The 17,828-nt window shown below is 44.3% G+C and overlaps 1 protein-coding gene across 2 annotated transcripts in view; it reads left to right on the forward strand.

Moving 5' to 3' along the window:
* The window catches only part of SLC4A2 (solute carrier family 4 member 2), a 1,480,655-nt gene that overhangs the window by 238,783 nt on the left and 1,224,044 nt on the right, over positions 1-17,828 (forward strand). For both annotated transcript variants that reach the window (XM_086940913.1, XM_086940912.1), the window contains exon 2: positions 11,944-12,112. In XM_086940913.1, the coding sequence (XP_086797039.1) occupies positions 12,053-12,112 (60 nt within the window). In that variant the 5' untranslated portion in view covers positions 11,944-12,052. The remainder of the gene's footprint in view (positions 1-11,943; positions 12,113-17,828) is intronic.

Here is a 17,828-nt window from a genome sequence, read left to right on the forward strand (position 1 = left end):
ATCTCTTTTGTGGTCATCTTCTCATTTTCTGGCGACGCTACGACTCCTGTTCAAGACACATTGGGACTGTTCATCTCGGAGGGAGAGTTCGTCTGCATCTACGGTTCTTGAGGACTCACTGCCTGCTGGTAGCCATGGGCTGATTTCTGCAGACTCTTCTCTTCTCTATTGCTTCTTTGTGTGCCTCTGGGTCTCGCTGGAAGGGGTTTGTGTTTTTGTTCGGAAGGGCCAAGGTTAAGATCGGCTGGATCGGGATGGTTTGGCATGGCTTTTACAAGTGTTGGACCTGCAACTGTTTGCTCTAAGAGGCTGGGCGGTGACTCACAGTACCCTCTAATTTCTCTACATTGCTGTCATAAGGTTATCTTTTACTGATAGGGGGTGGCTGTTTCAGGCGGGGGGTCTAAAGGGGCTGGGAGCCCACATGGATAGGCCCTCCTCCGCTCTTCTTTTTCCTACCTTTGGGGTTTTAGTTGTTAGGGGCGACAGGCACGCTGCTAGTGGGGTTAGGCTGTAGCCATTTGCAGGGGTGCAGGGTGGGGGGCTGAAGGGGGGGTTTATTTTGCCTTTTTTATTTTCTATGGCCTTCCTTCTTTCTCTTTCTTTTGTAGGGTCAGTATAACTACGAATCATTCGGATTCTTATCGTATGCTTGTACTTCGTGCTTTCGCTTTCATGGTGTCTTGATTTGTGGGTGGGCAGGCCTTGAGTATTGGCGCAACATGGAAATGTATATTGTGTGTTCTTTTGTATCGACCTATGTGCTCTTGCGCCAAATTTCCATTATAGTGGTCATTACATGTATATCCTGTTTTTTACCCTGCCCCCGCTTCTTCTGTTTGATTGTATGGCACCTGATCCTCTCTTATATAATATAAAATGAAACCTCTGTCCTATCCTGAACTCTGACTATGCATTCCAATACAAGCTTTACTCTGAATCGCTGCCGGACCTTTGGGTTGTCGGCTGATGAGCTGTGTCGTATTGTGATATTAATTAATTTTAATTTGTCTAGCGGCCGGCCCCCGCGGTTGTAGGCCCATGCTTGTATTTCTACTGAATGCTAAAGGGCCTGATTTAGAGTTTGGTGGATGGGTTTACTCCATCACAAACGTTACGAATGTCCCGTCTACCGTAGTACAATGTCATTATAACCTATGGTACTAGTAACATGGCAAACTCGACATCCGTCAAACTCTAACTCAGGCCCTTAGAGACGAAGTGTGATAAGTGCTCCTCTTTAAATGATTCATTGGGGCTTAAGTTCATGTGTGAGCTCCTCGGCTTGATCCTCAAAGAGTGAAGAAAGTCTAACCCAGCTTTAGGGGGAATATCCTGTCCTGATTCCAGTGGCATTTGTGTACTCACTGGTTTGCCAACGTTCTTACGCTGTTATTCAGGACTAATCAGCGTTTTAGGAATGTTCTGTTTTGGCCAGGATATTAGAACACCATGGTCATAGAGTTTATGCCGGTTTATTTTGGACCCATTTTTGGACTAATGTATTGCTAGCTTCCTAGTAGCTTCAAGAGTCTAGAATCGTGAAGTTCACCACGCTGTGATATATTTGTTTTTGCCTGGTCCAGATACTTAGTACTTTCCACAAGGCTGTTGTTATCCTCTTAACCTGTAATGGCTGTGTTGGCCCTCTTTGCAATTCCTTTGTGCCGGGGCATGGCAGTAAACTTGTGCTGGGAAAGATCCCTGATGCTTGCAAAGAATGTTGTTGGCGAGGCCCTGGCTTCCTGTGCCTGTTCGACCTAGCCAACTGGATCTACCAGTGAACAGACCAATGGCTCTGGACTTCTTTTTATAAGTCTGAATTGCTTTATGCTGAAAGCCCCTCTAAGCAGGTACCTTCATGGACCTCCTGAACAGTCATCCAGGCTGGCACCACTTGTCGGGGGCCTTGTCCAGTTGCAATCCTGAATGGAAAGCTGGAATAGCCTATCGGGCTCAATTGTTACATCGCTGCATCAGTCCACTAGATCAGCTGTGTCCACTAGGGAGACTTGTGATGACTCGAGCAAGGCAGAAAAACAGGGGTTGCATATTTCATGTACGCTAGGAAACTGTTTACAGGCCACTGGGTTATTCTGGATTCTTCGAAGGCGAAGCAGTTTCCTTACCTCACCTCCACGTAAAGCTCTCCATCCATGAGGTTCAACTTTGATATATCTCCTGGACAGTGTTTAAAAAAACTGCTGATGGAGACCTTTAAACCTCTTTTGCAAACAGTAGTGGAGAGCCTGCCTTCTGGTGCCTTGTTTTCACTCTGTGCAGCATCTCAAATTGGGAGGAAACCAGGTGGGCTTTTAAGAACTTGCAGGATAATTTAGATAATAGAGATGAGGAAACCCAGTCACAACTGCGACAGTGTTCCCTCCTTGCCAACAGAGAGGTCCGCTCGCCCAGTTTAAATGCATGCGGACCGTAGGTTTGGCTACGGTGGTGATGTAGCCAAACTTCTCTGACGCCTAACGTGAGGGCCATCAGATAGTTGGCTATCTATCCTTCCTCCCAATTAGCGCCGGGACACCTCCTTTGGAGGTAGCCGTGCGCTCTATAAATGGTAATAATAATAATAATAATAGGATGAGTGGACATTTAGGCCCTTATTTTACCGTCTGTCACTGACAGGCAAACCCTTAGGGACAGTAAAAAAATACAAAATGTTCCCATCGCCAAGAGAGAAGAATCCTATGGCAAGGGGGCGGGGGCATTCTTTTTTATTCTCAAAAACAAATATCCCACTTTATTAATTTCTTTTTGAAACTAAAAAATAAAATAGTTTAGGGTCATTTCTAAATTCTGTGGGCAGCATCACCATTAGGGCAATAGAGTAATTTACTCATTGCCCAGGCAGAGAAATAGGCCACCTAAATCGGGAACTATTTGTTGATCACTGTACAGCGCTGCTGATCGTACCTGATGTCAGCTAGGTATTAACCTGGCTAGTTCCAAGGTCCCAGAAACATTGTTTAGGGGCGGTTTCTTTTCTTTTTTTTCTGTTTCTTTAGTAGCAGTATTATAGGGGAACAACATCTGCATTCAAGTCAGCTATGAGTCTACAATGAATCTGATGGGTATCGTAACCAGCTGGGCCAGGCCTTCCTGAGCTCAAGAGTACAGCTGGTGAAGCAGGGGCGCTCCTGAGAGTACACACCTCACTGCTAATCTTGTCTGGTTGCTTCCACATCACCCAGGGCTCACCTGATGCCTCAAGGCCTAATGCCTGCTGCTCACTGCAGCAGGTGGGGGTTAGAGGAAGCTGGGTTGGGTAGTGGCTGGGAAGTGTCTTTGGTTTATTTAACCGGCCAGTGGGCAAATGTCCACAGATAATCGGGCTTAAGCTATCTGACCAAGCCCTGCCTGCTTTTGCTGTTCCTGCTCCTCGACTGATAAGCTCCTTTCTCCTATGTTTCCACAAAAATAACAAGGCTCCTCCAGTGACCGTTGTGTAAGTCCCATATCTATCGACAAGAGGCTCCACAAGCGGACAGACATACAAGTCTAGATTGTTGGCAGAGCTGGTCGATGCCAGCCATTAGCAACAAGTGACCCAGGCCACACCTAAAAAGAGTATTGGTGCTGGAGACCCCTAGAAGAATCCAATTGAAATCTTATTGTGTGTTTGCCATCCACTCATTTGAAACACAAAATGTCATGTAAGAAGAGTGACAAGGATGGTGGAAGCAGAAAAAGAAAAGTAAAGAGCTCTGAGAAAGAACTAGAAATCCCTACGTAGGAATGTGTTGAACACTATGACCAACTATTTGGAAACCAAATAACAAAAGGCTGACAAGGCTCCCCTAACTCATGGAATATAAATAGATTTTATCAGGAATATATACATCAAGATATCTCTAAATCCTGAGCATCAAAGTGATAAAGAAAATAATTCAACACTCAGCCTCATACAAGAAAACACAAATGTTTTACTTAAAGGGTCAAACAAAAGACACACTCAGAAGGGATGGGTTATACAATTTACAGCATCCAGCACACGAATTACCCAGAATTATCCATTCAAATCCATAGATAGGGCCAAAAGTACCAAATCCATCGATAACAAAATGATTTGTGTTTTGACAAATGCCAAACTTGTTTCAAAGAAGCAAGTAGTGGACAGACGTTGATGTTACAGTCTCTTGGATAATGAATATGCGAGACCATCCTCAGGATAGCGCTTAGAAAAAAAATACCCCATAGAATTTTTTTCTTAATATATATTTTATTTAAACATTTTTCAGCAAATTGAACAAATCATATTCGTATACAATATCAAGTCCATCTTACATTATACATCCTTCAGATAATAACTGTATATAGCACAGCATTTAGTGGTATTTAGCATAGAAATTATACTTCTCAGCAATGACACAGTATACCAACACATGTCACTATTATGCAACAGGTTTAAATAGGTCCGGATGGTCACGTAAGTAGTTGGTAAGAGGCTCCCAGAAAGTAGAGGGTTTGGCAGTTGTGGGCAGCTCTTCTGCATATAACAAAAAGTTGTTTTTACAATAGATAGAGTCCAGTATCCAACGAGCAACGTTAGGTGACTTCCTGCTGTCCCAATGCATGGCCACTCCTCGTTTTGCCTAGAGTAACATTTTTCTTGGTAGATTTTAAATGCGTCGAATGACCTAGCAAACATAATTGTGGCGTGCAATCTAGTTTACAATTCAGAATTCCATTTAACAGCTGGACCACCTGCTCCCAGTAAAGATTCACTTTACTACAATCCCACGCTAGATTGCCAAAATCAGCTTTGTCTGTCCTACATCGTTTACATTTTGCGTCTATACGCAGACCATGTTTGTGGAAGTGGAATGGAGTGTGGTAGGTTTGGTGCAAATATTTATAATGTATGATAAGTAAATTCCCTTTGGGTGTGAGAAGCTCAGTAAGTGAACAGCAGGCTTGCCACTCCTCCACTGCTAGAGGTGTTTCTAGTAACAGATTCCATTTGTCGTGTGCTTTTTGCGTATTAGCGCCAATTTCCCTCTGCAGGGTCCTGTAGAGTCTTGCCACTATGTGGGTGTTGCTTGGGGCGGTTAATAATAATAATAGCGTTTCCAATGAGGGGGGGGGGGTTCATTAGGAAATGTGGGGTATAGTTCCTGAATTGCTGCGCGCAACCTGTGGTAAGCAAATTTGAACAAGAGCTTTTGATTGCTTAGAAATGTCAGCAGGTCGGTTGGTGTTAGGAATGTTCAGTTCGGGTATATGTCACCCATCACTGTGATGCCAATCTGTTCCAGTAATCCCATACTATCCTTCTCTTGTGTAACCGATAGAGCCAGGAGCTGCGCCAGGGGTAGGTTTGGTGCATAAAGTGGAGTTTTGTCTGTAAGCTGACTAAAGTTTTGTCAAATGGGGCCCCTGGTGTCGTAATATGGGTGCTTACTTAATGGGGTGTGCATCGCCATCTTCTACTGCAAGGTGTGGCATATATCGTGCCGAATGAAACCAGTAGTACGCATATTGCGCTTGGGCACATAAATATATATATATGACAAGCGACAACCTCTGCAGCCCTTGTATATAGTGTTACCACACAAAGACAACATTGGTTATACGTCTGCCCAGGTTATATGGTCATTTAAGGTGCTCGTCCATTCCTTTAATCAATATATGTATTTAGTATTCCAAGGAAATGCATGTGTTTTGTTGCTCTTGCAGTCCATCGTGTTCGCGTGGTAAATTAAAAGTTGCCAGCATGATTCGAACACATGATGATGTGCATGCATCATGTTACATGTATGCTCATGGGTGGCCATCTTGGAAAGGGTTTCCTTTAATTGAAAACTCATTCTAGGATTGTTAGCCAGCAGTCTTATGGATCTTGCGTTTGTGTGCCAGTGCCAACAAACATCGGCAAAGCCACAAACTCGCCCTTTTGAAGTCTAGACCTGTTGGCGTTGCTAATGCTTTTTTACTTTGCTGCCCAGTTTACTCACACTAGCGTTAGAAGTGGCTAGCTCGTGTTTCAGAAAACGTTGGCGTTGGAAGTAATTAAGCCGCATCCTTAGATTGATTGCCAATGATTCCCCCGTCTCGAAGTACAGTAACTGTACTCTTAACTTCTTCACTGATCGTTCTTTGAGGTCATTTCGAGTTATTTCACTGAGTGGATGGGGCTTCAGTAAATTTCGCCAGTTGCAGCAAGGTGGTTTATTTGATCAAACGTGCCACCTTTACTGATGGTAAACATTTGGGAAGTATGATGATTCTTGTTAGGTTTCAATGGTTTCCATATGTCAATTTGTGCACCTTATTCCTTGTATGCAGGTTGTCTTAAATAAGAACGCTGTATAGTTCACAAATTCTGAGCACTATATTGTATTTTAAATCATTTGTTTGTAAAATCTCTGAGGGGATTGATCATGTAACTCGTGGAGAGTATCCTGCTTTCTCACTTATTGCAAAACACAGACATTTTTTTATGTTATTTCTTTCATGAGCTTTTTGCCTATCCTCTGTATTGATGTAGTCCGTTTTTAATCAGTTGTATAACTGTAGCAATAATGTTTTATTGGCGGTTGTGACTTGGAATACACATTGATTGATTATTGATGTCTAGATCAAATGCCTTGATGAACATGTACTCTAGGCCACTCAGCACTGTTAGCAGTGTACGATTTTTAGGTCTCACCTGAGCCAATGCGCTTGCGCATTGCTCCGTCGAGATTATAGTAAGGGGAAAAGAACAGTCTACCAAAACGGCGGATTAGACACAGTTCATGTGATCTATGCGCATTCACAAACCAGCCACGTCACACACCACCATTTGTCTGTGCCTCGCATCAGAATTCAAAGGCTGCCGCTCCCCCCCAATCAGACTTCAAAGGCTGCCGCTCCACCACCCCAGCATCAGACTTCAAAGGAATGCGCTCCCCCTTCCCCGCCCCCGCCACAGCAATGCTGGGAGCTTGTTTTGCTTGTGTGCTTGCATCTTCCTTCCTTGGCCCTGGGTGTTTTCCGTGTTCTCCCATTCAGTGCCTTCTCGACCCCGTACTTGATTGCTGTCCAAGCCCCAGCCCTCGCTGCCTCTATCATTATACACGCTCCCTGTGTTTTCCTGTTTCCCTTGCTTATTCCTGTCTCCATCATTCTGTGCTTTGAAACTGAACACGCTTTGTAGCACTCAACCCTGCGTGTTCTTAGCTTCAGTCTCTGTGCTGCTGCACCATATCACTCAGGGACACCACCACATCACTCAGGGGCACCACCACACCACTCAGGGGCACCACTCACGGGCACCACCACATCACTCAGGGACACCACCACATCACTCAGGAACACCACCACATCACTCAGGGGCACCACCACATCACTCAGGGACACCACCACATCACTCACAGACACCACCACATCATCAGGGACACCAGCACATCACTCTGGGACACCACCACATCTCTCAGGGGCATAACCACATCACTTATGGTACACCACCACATCACTCAGGGACGCCACCACATCACTCAGGGGCACCACCACATCACTCAGGAACACCGCCACATCACTCAGGGACACCACCACATCACTCAGGGACACCACCACATCACTCGGGGACACCACCACATCACTCAGGGACACCAACACATCACTCAGGGACACCACCACATCACTCAGGGGCATCACCACATCACTCAGGGACACCACCACATCACTCAGGGACACCTCCACATCACTCAGGGACTCCACCACATTATTATTATTATTATTATTTAAGAAGCTTATAAAGCGCGCAGCTACCCCCGAAGGGGGTGTCCCGGCGCTGTAAGTACATGTTAATCACGAGGAGGGATCTACCAGGAGCAATTCCATCATAACCTGAAGCTGCATAGGTCCACAAGGATAACTTAATCAGAGATTTGTGAACAGCCAGGTCTTAAGTTTACGTCGGAAGACTTGCTCTGACTCAATGAACCTAAGGTCCAGAGGAAGGCTGTTCCAAAACTTGGCAGCGGTCACTCCGAACGTTCTGCCGCCACTCCTGGCGAGCCGAAATCTGGGTGCCACCAAAAGACGAAGGCTGTTTGATCTCAAAGATCTGGCTGATACAGATAATTTGAGTCTTTTACTCAGGTAAGCCGGGCCAATTCCGTGTATAGCCCGAAAGGCAAGGACCAAAATTTTGAATTGAATGCGACGGGAGATGGGGAGCCAGTGTAGTTCATTCCAGTAGGCTGAGACCGAGTTGCGGGTAGGGATGTTTCCGATGAGTCTAGCTGCCGCATTCTGAACAATTTGTAGTCGATCAATGAGATAGAGGGGGGCACCGGCGTACAGGCTGTTGGCATAGTCTAGATGTGCCGTGATAAGAGCATGGACAATCGTTTTGCGGGACGTCAGAGGGAGATAAGGAAAGATCTTCCTGATCATACGCAGCTTTCCAAAGCAGGCCGCAGTAACTCTGTTGACCTGAGCTTTACAGGACATAGAGTTATCAAAAAGGAAGCCGAGATTGCGGGCCGACTGTACGGGACTAGGAGGGGGGTTTAAAACCGTAGGCCACCACAGGGTGGCAGGGGGGTCGATTTCTGGCTAAAGAAAAGCACCTCCGTTTTGTCCGTATTCAGAGCCAAGTGATTAGAAGCCATCCACGAGCAGATGTTACCAAGGCAGTTGCGAAAGTTGGAAAAATGGGAGTCAGCGTGGTCTCTAAAGGAAAAGACGAGCTGAGTATCATCAGCATAAGAGACCACGCTGACCCCCCAGGACTCAACTACCCTGGCAAACGGGCCTAGGTACACGTTAAACAAAAGAGGGCTCAAGGCCGAGCCCTGAGGCACACCGCACAGAAGGGGTTTATCTTCCGATTTAAAGGGACGAAGAAGTACCCTTTGGGACCTCCCTGAGAGGAAGGATTTAATCCATGCCAGGGCCGTGCCACCAATCCCCAGCTGCTGCAGGCGAGTCACGAGTATGTCATGGGACACTGTATCGAATGCAGCATATCACTCAGGAACACCACTATATCACTCAGGGACACCACCACATCACTCAGGGACACCACCACATCCCTCAGGAACACCACCACATCTTCAGGGACACCAGCACATCACTCTGGGACATCACCACATCTCTCAGGGGCACCGCCACATCACTTATGGTACACCACCACATCACTCAGGGACACCACCACATCACTCAGGGGCACCACCACATCACTCAGGGGCACCACTCACGGGCACCACCACATCACTCAGGGACACCACCACATCCCTCAGGAACACCACCACATCTTCAGGGACACCAGCACATCACTCTGGGACATCACCACATCTCTCAGGGGCACCGCCACATCACTTATGGTACACCACCACATCACTCAGGGACACCACCACATCACTCAGGGGCACCACCACATCACTCAGGGGCACCACTCACGGGCACCACCACATCACTCAGGGGCTCCACCACATCACTCAGGAACACCGCCACATCACTCAGGGACACCGCCACATCACTCAGGGACACCACCACATCACTCAGGGACACCACCACATCACTCAGGGACACCACCACATCACTCAGGGACAGCAACACATCACTCAGGGACACCACCACATCACTCAGGGGCATCACCACATCACTCAGGGACACCACCACATCACTCAGGGACACCTCCACATCACTCAGGGACACCACCACATCACTCAGGAACACCACCATATCACTTAGGGACACCACCACATCACTCAGGGACACCACCACATCACTCAGGAACACCACCACATCTTCAGGGACACCAGCACATCACTCTGGGACACCACCACATCTCTCAGGGGCACCACCACATCACTTATGGTACACCACCACATCACTCAGGAACACCACCACATCACTCAGGGGCACCACCACATCACTCAGGAACACCACCACATCACTCAGGGACACCACCACATCACTCAGGGACACAACCACATCACTCAAGGACACCACCACATCACTCGAAGACACCACCACATCACTCGAGGACACCACCACATCACTCGAGGACACCACCACATCACTCAGGGACACAACCACATCACTCAGGGATACCACAACATCACTCGGGGACACCACCACATCAGTCAGGGACACAACCACATCACTCAGGGATACCACCACATCACTCGGGGACACCACCACATCAGTCAGGGACACCACCACATCACTCGGGGGCACCACCACAGCACTCAGGGGCACCACCAAAATTACTCAGGGACACTACCACATCACTCAGGGACACCACCACATCACTCAGGAACACCACCACATCACTCAGGGACAACACCACAAATTGTCATTTACAATACCAATAGCTCACACTTTCCTAATGCGAGACCTATTACATTGAAAATGCTTGTTATAAGACCAGGGGGCTTGCCCTAGGTTTTAACACCACTTTCCGAGATTTGCATTAGGACACCCAAATACATTCTCTAAACCCTTCTCCCTTAAAGCAAGCAGAAGTGCAGCTAATTGTTTTGGATAGATAGTCCTGTTCAACCAGTGTCCTAATATTTATACTAACCTAAACTGCCACTATTATTCCAACGTTCTCTATTAGATCATTTCATCTTGCACATTGGGAATCGAATTAAGATTTTGTAGGGTTAAGGAATCATTTAGAAGTATTTCATGATAGTTTTGACCTTTGGCTTTTCTACCTTATTAATTTTCACACTCCATCCCCAGTTAAGGTATGGCCACAATAGTACTTCCTGACAGTCGTTCATATTTGTATATGAGGGGTGAATGGTACACAAGATGCTTGGGTAGCATTCAGGAACGCCGCCTTGTCTCCTCCTCATTCTCTAAGTGTTTTAACAGCTCTCTGAATATTTTCCTATACCACCAGTGTAGGTTTCCATGTGCCGATATTTAAATGTAGTACACAGAAACAGTGAAGTTACAGGTGTTACAATCTGTAGTGCAGTGGTAGTGACATTTAGAGGTGATTGATTTTTTAAAAGATATTTTGTTTGTAGTAATGTTTATGGTAGTCATTTGAAAAAGGGTTGCGATCTACTGCTGATGAAGGTGCCTGTAGGAATGCTTCTCTGGCAGACTGTTAGCACCAGATTTCCTGCTGATTAGAGCAGTAGCTGTGGACTGTGGGTTTTCTACCAGGGTTTTCTTGGAGTGGCCGTGCTGAAGGATTTTCTTCTGTCAAGCCTTTGTTGCGAGCTCAGGAAGGAGTTTTCTCGTGGCAGAACTTTGCTAAGGGTTGTGGTGCTAGGATTAATCTTGTAGGTTTTGTTTAATGATGTTGTCGTGGGCTCTTTTTAAGGCGGTCATGTAGTTCGTATAGGAGAGGCTTTCTTGAGATTTCCAATGCCAGGGCAATGTTAAGAGGAATTGATGTCTGGGATAGAGTTTTGTCAGGTAGTGCTTTGTTTCTGTGGCCCCTCTGGGATCTCTTTGTTAGGTCACTTATTCATGGAGGTTCCTGGGAAAGAGCCTTTTTGATCTGTCACTTTAAGTTCCTTATGCAAGCTTTCTGAGACCTGTAATGAGTGATGCCGTTGATGGAGTTTGCCCTGGACTCTCTAGATTTCTGAGCAATGTATTGTTGAGTGCTGTTGAGGGTACTTCCTCCTATAATGTTATATTGGGAAATGTTTGATGGGATATCATGATGTAATGTTTGGATTTTCCTCTGTAACTGCTTTTGTAGGGGCTGATCCCAGGGGTTCTTCTGGTAAACTGTGCTGCGGGCATTTCATGTGTGTGTTTTTTCAGCCACTCTACATTGTTGGGGGATGGTAATAAAGGCTTCTCTCACAGAGCTTTATAGCTTAAAAGTGACTGAGAACGTTTTCTTTAATAGTGCTTCCTAGTGCATTGAAGATGTAATGTTGTAGCAATACTTTCCTTTGCCTGTTATGGACTTGTTGTGAATCCTGTTCGACCTTTTTGTGTTTTATGACTTCATAGGTTATGCTGTCCCTATTTCACCCTCTGAGTGTTTGTGAGACAGAAAAAGGCTAAGAACGCTGCTTCTTATCCGTGTTCCTCCTATCACCTCTAAGCCCTTTTCTGAGACATGACCAACTCCCACGGCTCAGCTGAAATCCATGACATCCTGTCATCTGCCGTTCAAAACGTGAGTATCTTTTGCACTATATTCTGTTGTCCTGCTTTCAAGTACAAATAAGTACTGCATGTGTGTGCTGCCTGTGCTTATTCCATGTATATCTGGTGATTATTTGTTATCAACTTCTACTGCTAGTGTTTCCTAGTCATGTCTAGAGCTAGCATTAACTGCAGCTGAAGACTGCCTGCTGATACATGAATGCTCTTGCATGATTGATTGGACGTGCACCCCCTGCCCTTAGTTACCTGCTTGCAATTGATTTTGATATCCAGGCTTTCTTTTGGTCAAGCACCCGTGTATTCCTATGTACGTGCCGAGATCTAGGGCTAAAATTGTCCTTGTGCGGTTGAGTAGGGAGTCCCATTAGGTATTCAAGACTAACCTCTGTGTCGTTGGGACCTAAACAGTGAGTGGTGGTGACACCATACTGTGTTTAAATTGTTAAGCTTAGATTAGAATAGGGGCAGAACTTTTTCTTAGTTTCCATAACTGAGAGTCATGCCTACTAGCCTGCTTGTATAATGTTACTCACTGTTGTCATGCCCAGACCCTGCAATGGTGGCGGTGGGGCGGGTGTTTGTTTTATTTGTACAGTGCCTGTTAGCAGTGTACATATAGTGTAGGCCATTGGCATCCATTTGGATTGTCTTGGTTTTAAAATGACACAAGATGGAGGTGTTGATACAGCCACCTCAGCCAGTGGAAGTGTATTGCCTACATTCCTGGTCTGGAAAGTGTAGCCCCAGTCACTAAAATGTGGAGGGGTGGTGACAGGGCTGTCCTTAGAATTGAATGTGACCTCTTTAGCAAGGTGTTGCTGATTGGTCTTTCCGGCACACTACCATTTCAATGATGGTGAGGAAATGCTGCGAGTCAGCATATTCCCTTGTTAGTGAGAGAGAAATTTCTAAGCGGGGCATGTGCTGTTATTCTTCACTTGAGTGGCCAATGAAGGGAGGGTGATGATTGGCAGGTGCAGAACTTCACAATCAATGTATTTATGTTAAGGGTAGTCCTGCTTGGTGTAAGTATAATGAATACTTACTGTGAGAGTCAGCACCTTATTCAGAGAATTGTCTGCACTCCAGAAGGAAAATGTAGTTATGAAAAGGAATTATCTGAGACTGGTTCCTAAAGTGTACACATTAGACCTACATCCCCTATCTGGAAACTCTGTATGAAGGTAGGACGCAAACTTACCATAGTGTTACAATTACAAGCTGCTTCAGTGACCAAGGAAGGGTGTCAATTCAATTAAAAAAATCTTTATTCGGATATAAAATAGCCATAAAAGCACAATTAATATACCAGCACATAAAAACAACAAGTAAACAGGGATTTGTAATATATGGCATAATCAGCAATAAAAATACACATGTTATATAAGAAACTAAATATATAGAGCAGCCACGTCTTCAGACCTTATGGCTAAATTCTTCCTAATAGGTAGGAGCATAATATGGTAAAGTGCAATTTGGCAGTAAACAACTAACAGGTAAAATCGATATGAGGGCAATCAAATATGAAAAAATAACAGCATGATATATCAAAGTGCAATCAGATCTGAACAAGTAACAGCCTAATGTATTAAAGTGCAATCAGATATAAACTATATAATAAAAACCATAATATACAAGGCGACAAATTATACAAAGCACCTCCCAACATATAGGCTTAAAATTCACAGCATGATATATCAAAGTGCAATCAGGTCTGGACAAATAGCAGCATAATGTATTAAAGTGCAATCAAATATAAACTATATAATAAAAACCATGATGTAAAAGGCAACAGTTTCTACGAAACACCGCCCAGCATATAGGCTTACGGTTCACAGCAAATAGCAGCAAAATGTTGTGAAGTGAGATCAAAGGCTTTTATAGAGTACTCATAGAGGCGCGTGAACGGACGGCCGCCTTCAGAAAAGAACCTACACTAAAAATCAAATCTATCCTCTCAAGACTTAAAATTTCTGTGTAGGTTATTCTGTAGTCAACTTTGGCAGTTGCCTTAAAAATTACAAAAGAATAAGAAATGTAACATTGATTGGTTGCTATGGTTGCCACAGGACAGGTCGTTTGCTCAAGGTTTTTGTTAAAGCCCATGGGGAAGCACAATAGATATTTTAAGGTGCCTGCTCTAAGGCAGAAGAGCAAGCTTCTCTCCCAGCTACTTAAGTTCTTTAAAAGATAGCTAGATAGCAAATGTGATGGGGGCAGTTAGCAGACACCAAGGATATGTACCTTGCAATTGACGATTTCAGGAGCTCAGTTGTTTGTCTTGAGTCACTATATTGATCGTATAAAGCCTCCTGGAGGCTCTTCTTAGTTATACCCTCTGTATTACTTAGGTTAAAAAAAATATGATCAAAATTCACACTGATCAGGCTGTTTCTAACAGCTGAAAGCCACGGTATGTTCCCACCCTTGTCGCATTTAAGGCAGTCGGCTATGATTTCTCTGGTTAGCGTCGCTGCAGGGTTTTGCCAATTTTTCAATCAAAATATAGCCGTCCGAGACCTGATGTAGTCTTCGATATAAGACACTTTTAATTCCCTTTGGCAAATAAAGTTTGATGATAAAATTGGGGCCCCCAAAAGTTTCCTACAAATTCTATTTTCTTCACCCCGGATGCTACTACAGTTGGTAAAACCCCAAACCTCTGCACCATATGTCCCATAGGTATGCATTGTGTTTTGTAGATTTTAATTATAGATATCACTACCTCAGTTCTTTTTGGTTGTGGAAGGCACACAATTGAATTAGTGGACTTTAGAAATTTACTCCTGCTGTGTGCTAGATGGACAACCCAAGAACCATTATCTGAAAACATTAGACCTAAATATGGAAAAGTACGAGTGCATTGGAGTCGTTCAGATCCTGAGGAAATTGAGTTAATATGGTGCTTTTTGGGGCCGCAACTCATTATAAATGTTTTCTTAAAATTAGCGCTGAGATCTAGGCCGGCCATAAAATCTACAAAACCCCTAAATAAAGTGTGCAGTGCATTCGGGGTGAGGCCCATTAGAACCGCCTCGTCCGCGTATAGTAGGAGGGGGAGTACGTTGCCATTAATTTTCGGGACATCATTGGTGAGTGCCGCCATAAAATTATGTAACTCATTGATGAGTAAAATAAACAAAAGTAGGGCCAGTACGCACCCCTTGCCTGACCCCTCTACCAATATTGATGTTTCCCGAAACATCTGCGTCCTTACCAATCCTCACCTGAGCCTTCAAGTCCCTGTGTAAATAGGCTAAAAAATTAACTAAGACCTCATCCAACCCATACTTTAAAAGAATTGACCATAGACATGATCGGTTAACAAAATCAAAGGCTAAGGAGAGGTCCATAAAAGCCAAGTAAATGGGAGATTGCCGAGCTACAGTATATTTACCAACAATCAAGTTGAGATTTATACATTGTTTGCCCGTTCCCAATTTACTTCTACATCCTAACTGGCACTTATTTAGAATGTTTTCCTCCTCAGCCCATGATCTGATTTTATTAAACAGGATCCTCCCAAGTATCTTAAGTGTATTATCAATCAGGGAGATTGGCCTGTAGCAGCTAGGATTGGATCAGTCCCCTTTTTTAAAAATCGGAACAATAATGCTGGTAGACCATGTGCTAGGTAAAAAAGTGTTTGTGAAATTACTAAAAATATTAAGTAAAACAGGCACTCAGAACTCTGGTTTATACTTGATGAGGTCAATGGGGAGGCCGTCAGGGCCGGGGGCCGAATTGCCCAAAGCTCTTTTTGGTTGTGGAAGGCACACAATTGAATTAATGGACTTTAGAAATGTACTCCTGCTATGTGCTAAATGGGCAACACAAGGACCATTATCTGAAAACATTAGACCTAAATATGGAAAAGTGAGAGTTCATTGGAGTCATTCAGATCCTGAGGAAATTGAGTTAATATGTTGCTTTTTGGGGCCGCAACTCATTATAAATGATTTCTTAAAATTAGTGCTGAGATCTAGGCCGGCCATAAAATCTACAAAACTCCTAAATTAAATGTGCAGTGCATTCGGGTGAGGCCCATTAGAACCGCCTCGCCCGCGTATAGTAGGACGGGGAGTACGTTGCCATTAATTTTCGGGACATCGTTGGTGAGTGCCGACATAAAATTATGTAACTCATTGTTGTATAAAATAAACAAAAGTGGGGCCAGTACGCACCCCTGCCTGACTACTCTACCAATATTGATGTTTCCCGAAACCTCTGCATCCTTACCAATCCTCACCTGAGCCTTCAAGTCCTTGTGCAAATAGGCTAAAAAATTAACTAAGACCTCATCCAACCCATACTTTAAAAGAACTGACCATAGACATGATCGGTTAACAAAATCAAAGGCTAAGGAGAGGTCCATAAAAGCCAAGTAAATGGGAGATTGCCGAACGACAGTGTATTTACCAACAATCAGGTTGAGATTTATACATTGTTCACCCGTTCCCAATTTACTTCTAAATCCTAACTGGCACTTATTTAGAATGTTTTCCTCCTCAGCCCATGATCTGATTTTATTAAACAGGATCCTCCCAAGTATCTTAAGTGTATTACCAATCAGGGAGATCAGTCTGTAGCAGCTAGGGTTGGATCAGTCCCTGTTTTTAAAAATCGGAACAATAATGCTGGTAGACCATATGCTAGGTACAAAAGTGTTTGTGAGATTACTAAAAATATTAAGTAAAACGTGCACTCAGAACTCCGGTTTATATTTGAGGAGGTCAATGGGGAGGCTGTCAGGGCCGGGGCCTTATTGCCCAAACTTTGATTAATAGCATCCTCTACTTCTGATACCGATATCTGAATCCGTGAGACAACGTGGGAATCAAAAGGATCCTCGCTCTCAGTGGGAGCTGTATAGATTGTAGTAAAGTGGGCTTCCCAAGCTTCACTGCTTATGTTACAGTTTAAAGGAGTAAGTGCAAGGCTCTTAGATCTCATTTCTTTAACTGCTGCCCAAAAACCATTTCCAATGTTATCCCAGCGTTCTTTTTAAATCTCATCTTCATGCTGCCTCACCGCTTGTTTATAAAGTTATGTCAGGGATTTGACAAGGATTGTGTCCCTAGGTACTGCTGCAAGTGCCGCACGGAGCTCTTTATTTGCTCGCAAACAAGCGTTGTTAAACCATCTAGAATTCTTGTTATTGTTAAATGCAGGCAGCGGGATCAGTCGTTTAATGTCAGCACATAGATGGCCAAAAGCATTAAATTACCTCTGGGTTGGGATCGTTAGACAATAAAGATAAACAAATCTCAATAGATGATGAATAAGCTGTTATCATTTTAGAAAATAGTTTACCGTTATCAATACCCTTCCAGATTACTCTAAAAATGTCCGTTGAGGGCATCACATTTCTAGCTCCAGGGTCTTTAGTAACAAGCATTTGTAATGCAATCAGTCTCGCCTTTGGGATCCTATATGTATTTAACTATGCAACACAGTAGCCTGGGCGCTGAAACATCTACTGTTCTTTGACATGGGGAAAAGTTAGTACCAAACTGCGTGACACGCCAGGTGAGGGAACACATGGAGAGAAATATTGCCTTTCATCCGGTAATGGTATAGTCCAAAGCTCTGTATATACATTTGTATTTGTATGACTGTATGCTTTACTTGTGGAAAAGCTTACACTCTCTAGAGTAGGCGTGAGTTGGTTATGGTGACAAGCCAATAATATCATCTATAGTCCTGTTTGGTGCGCAGAGTCAATT

This window comes from Lissotriton vulgaris, chromosome 10 (genome assembly GCF_964263255.1).
Source record: "Lissotriton vulgaris chromosome 10, aLisVul1.2, whole genome shotgun sequence".
In the NCBI taxonomy this organism is placed as follows: domain Eukaryota; kingdom Metazoa; phylum Chordata; class Amphibia; order Caudata; family Salamandridae; genus Lissotriton; species Lissotriton vulgaris.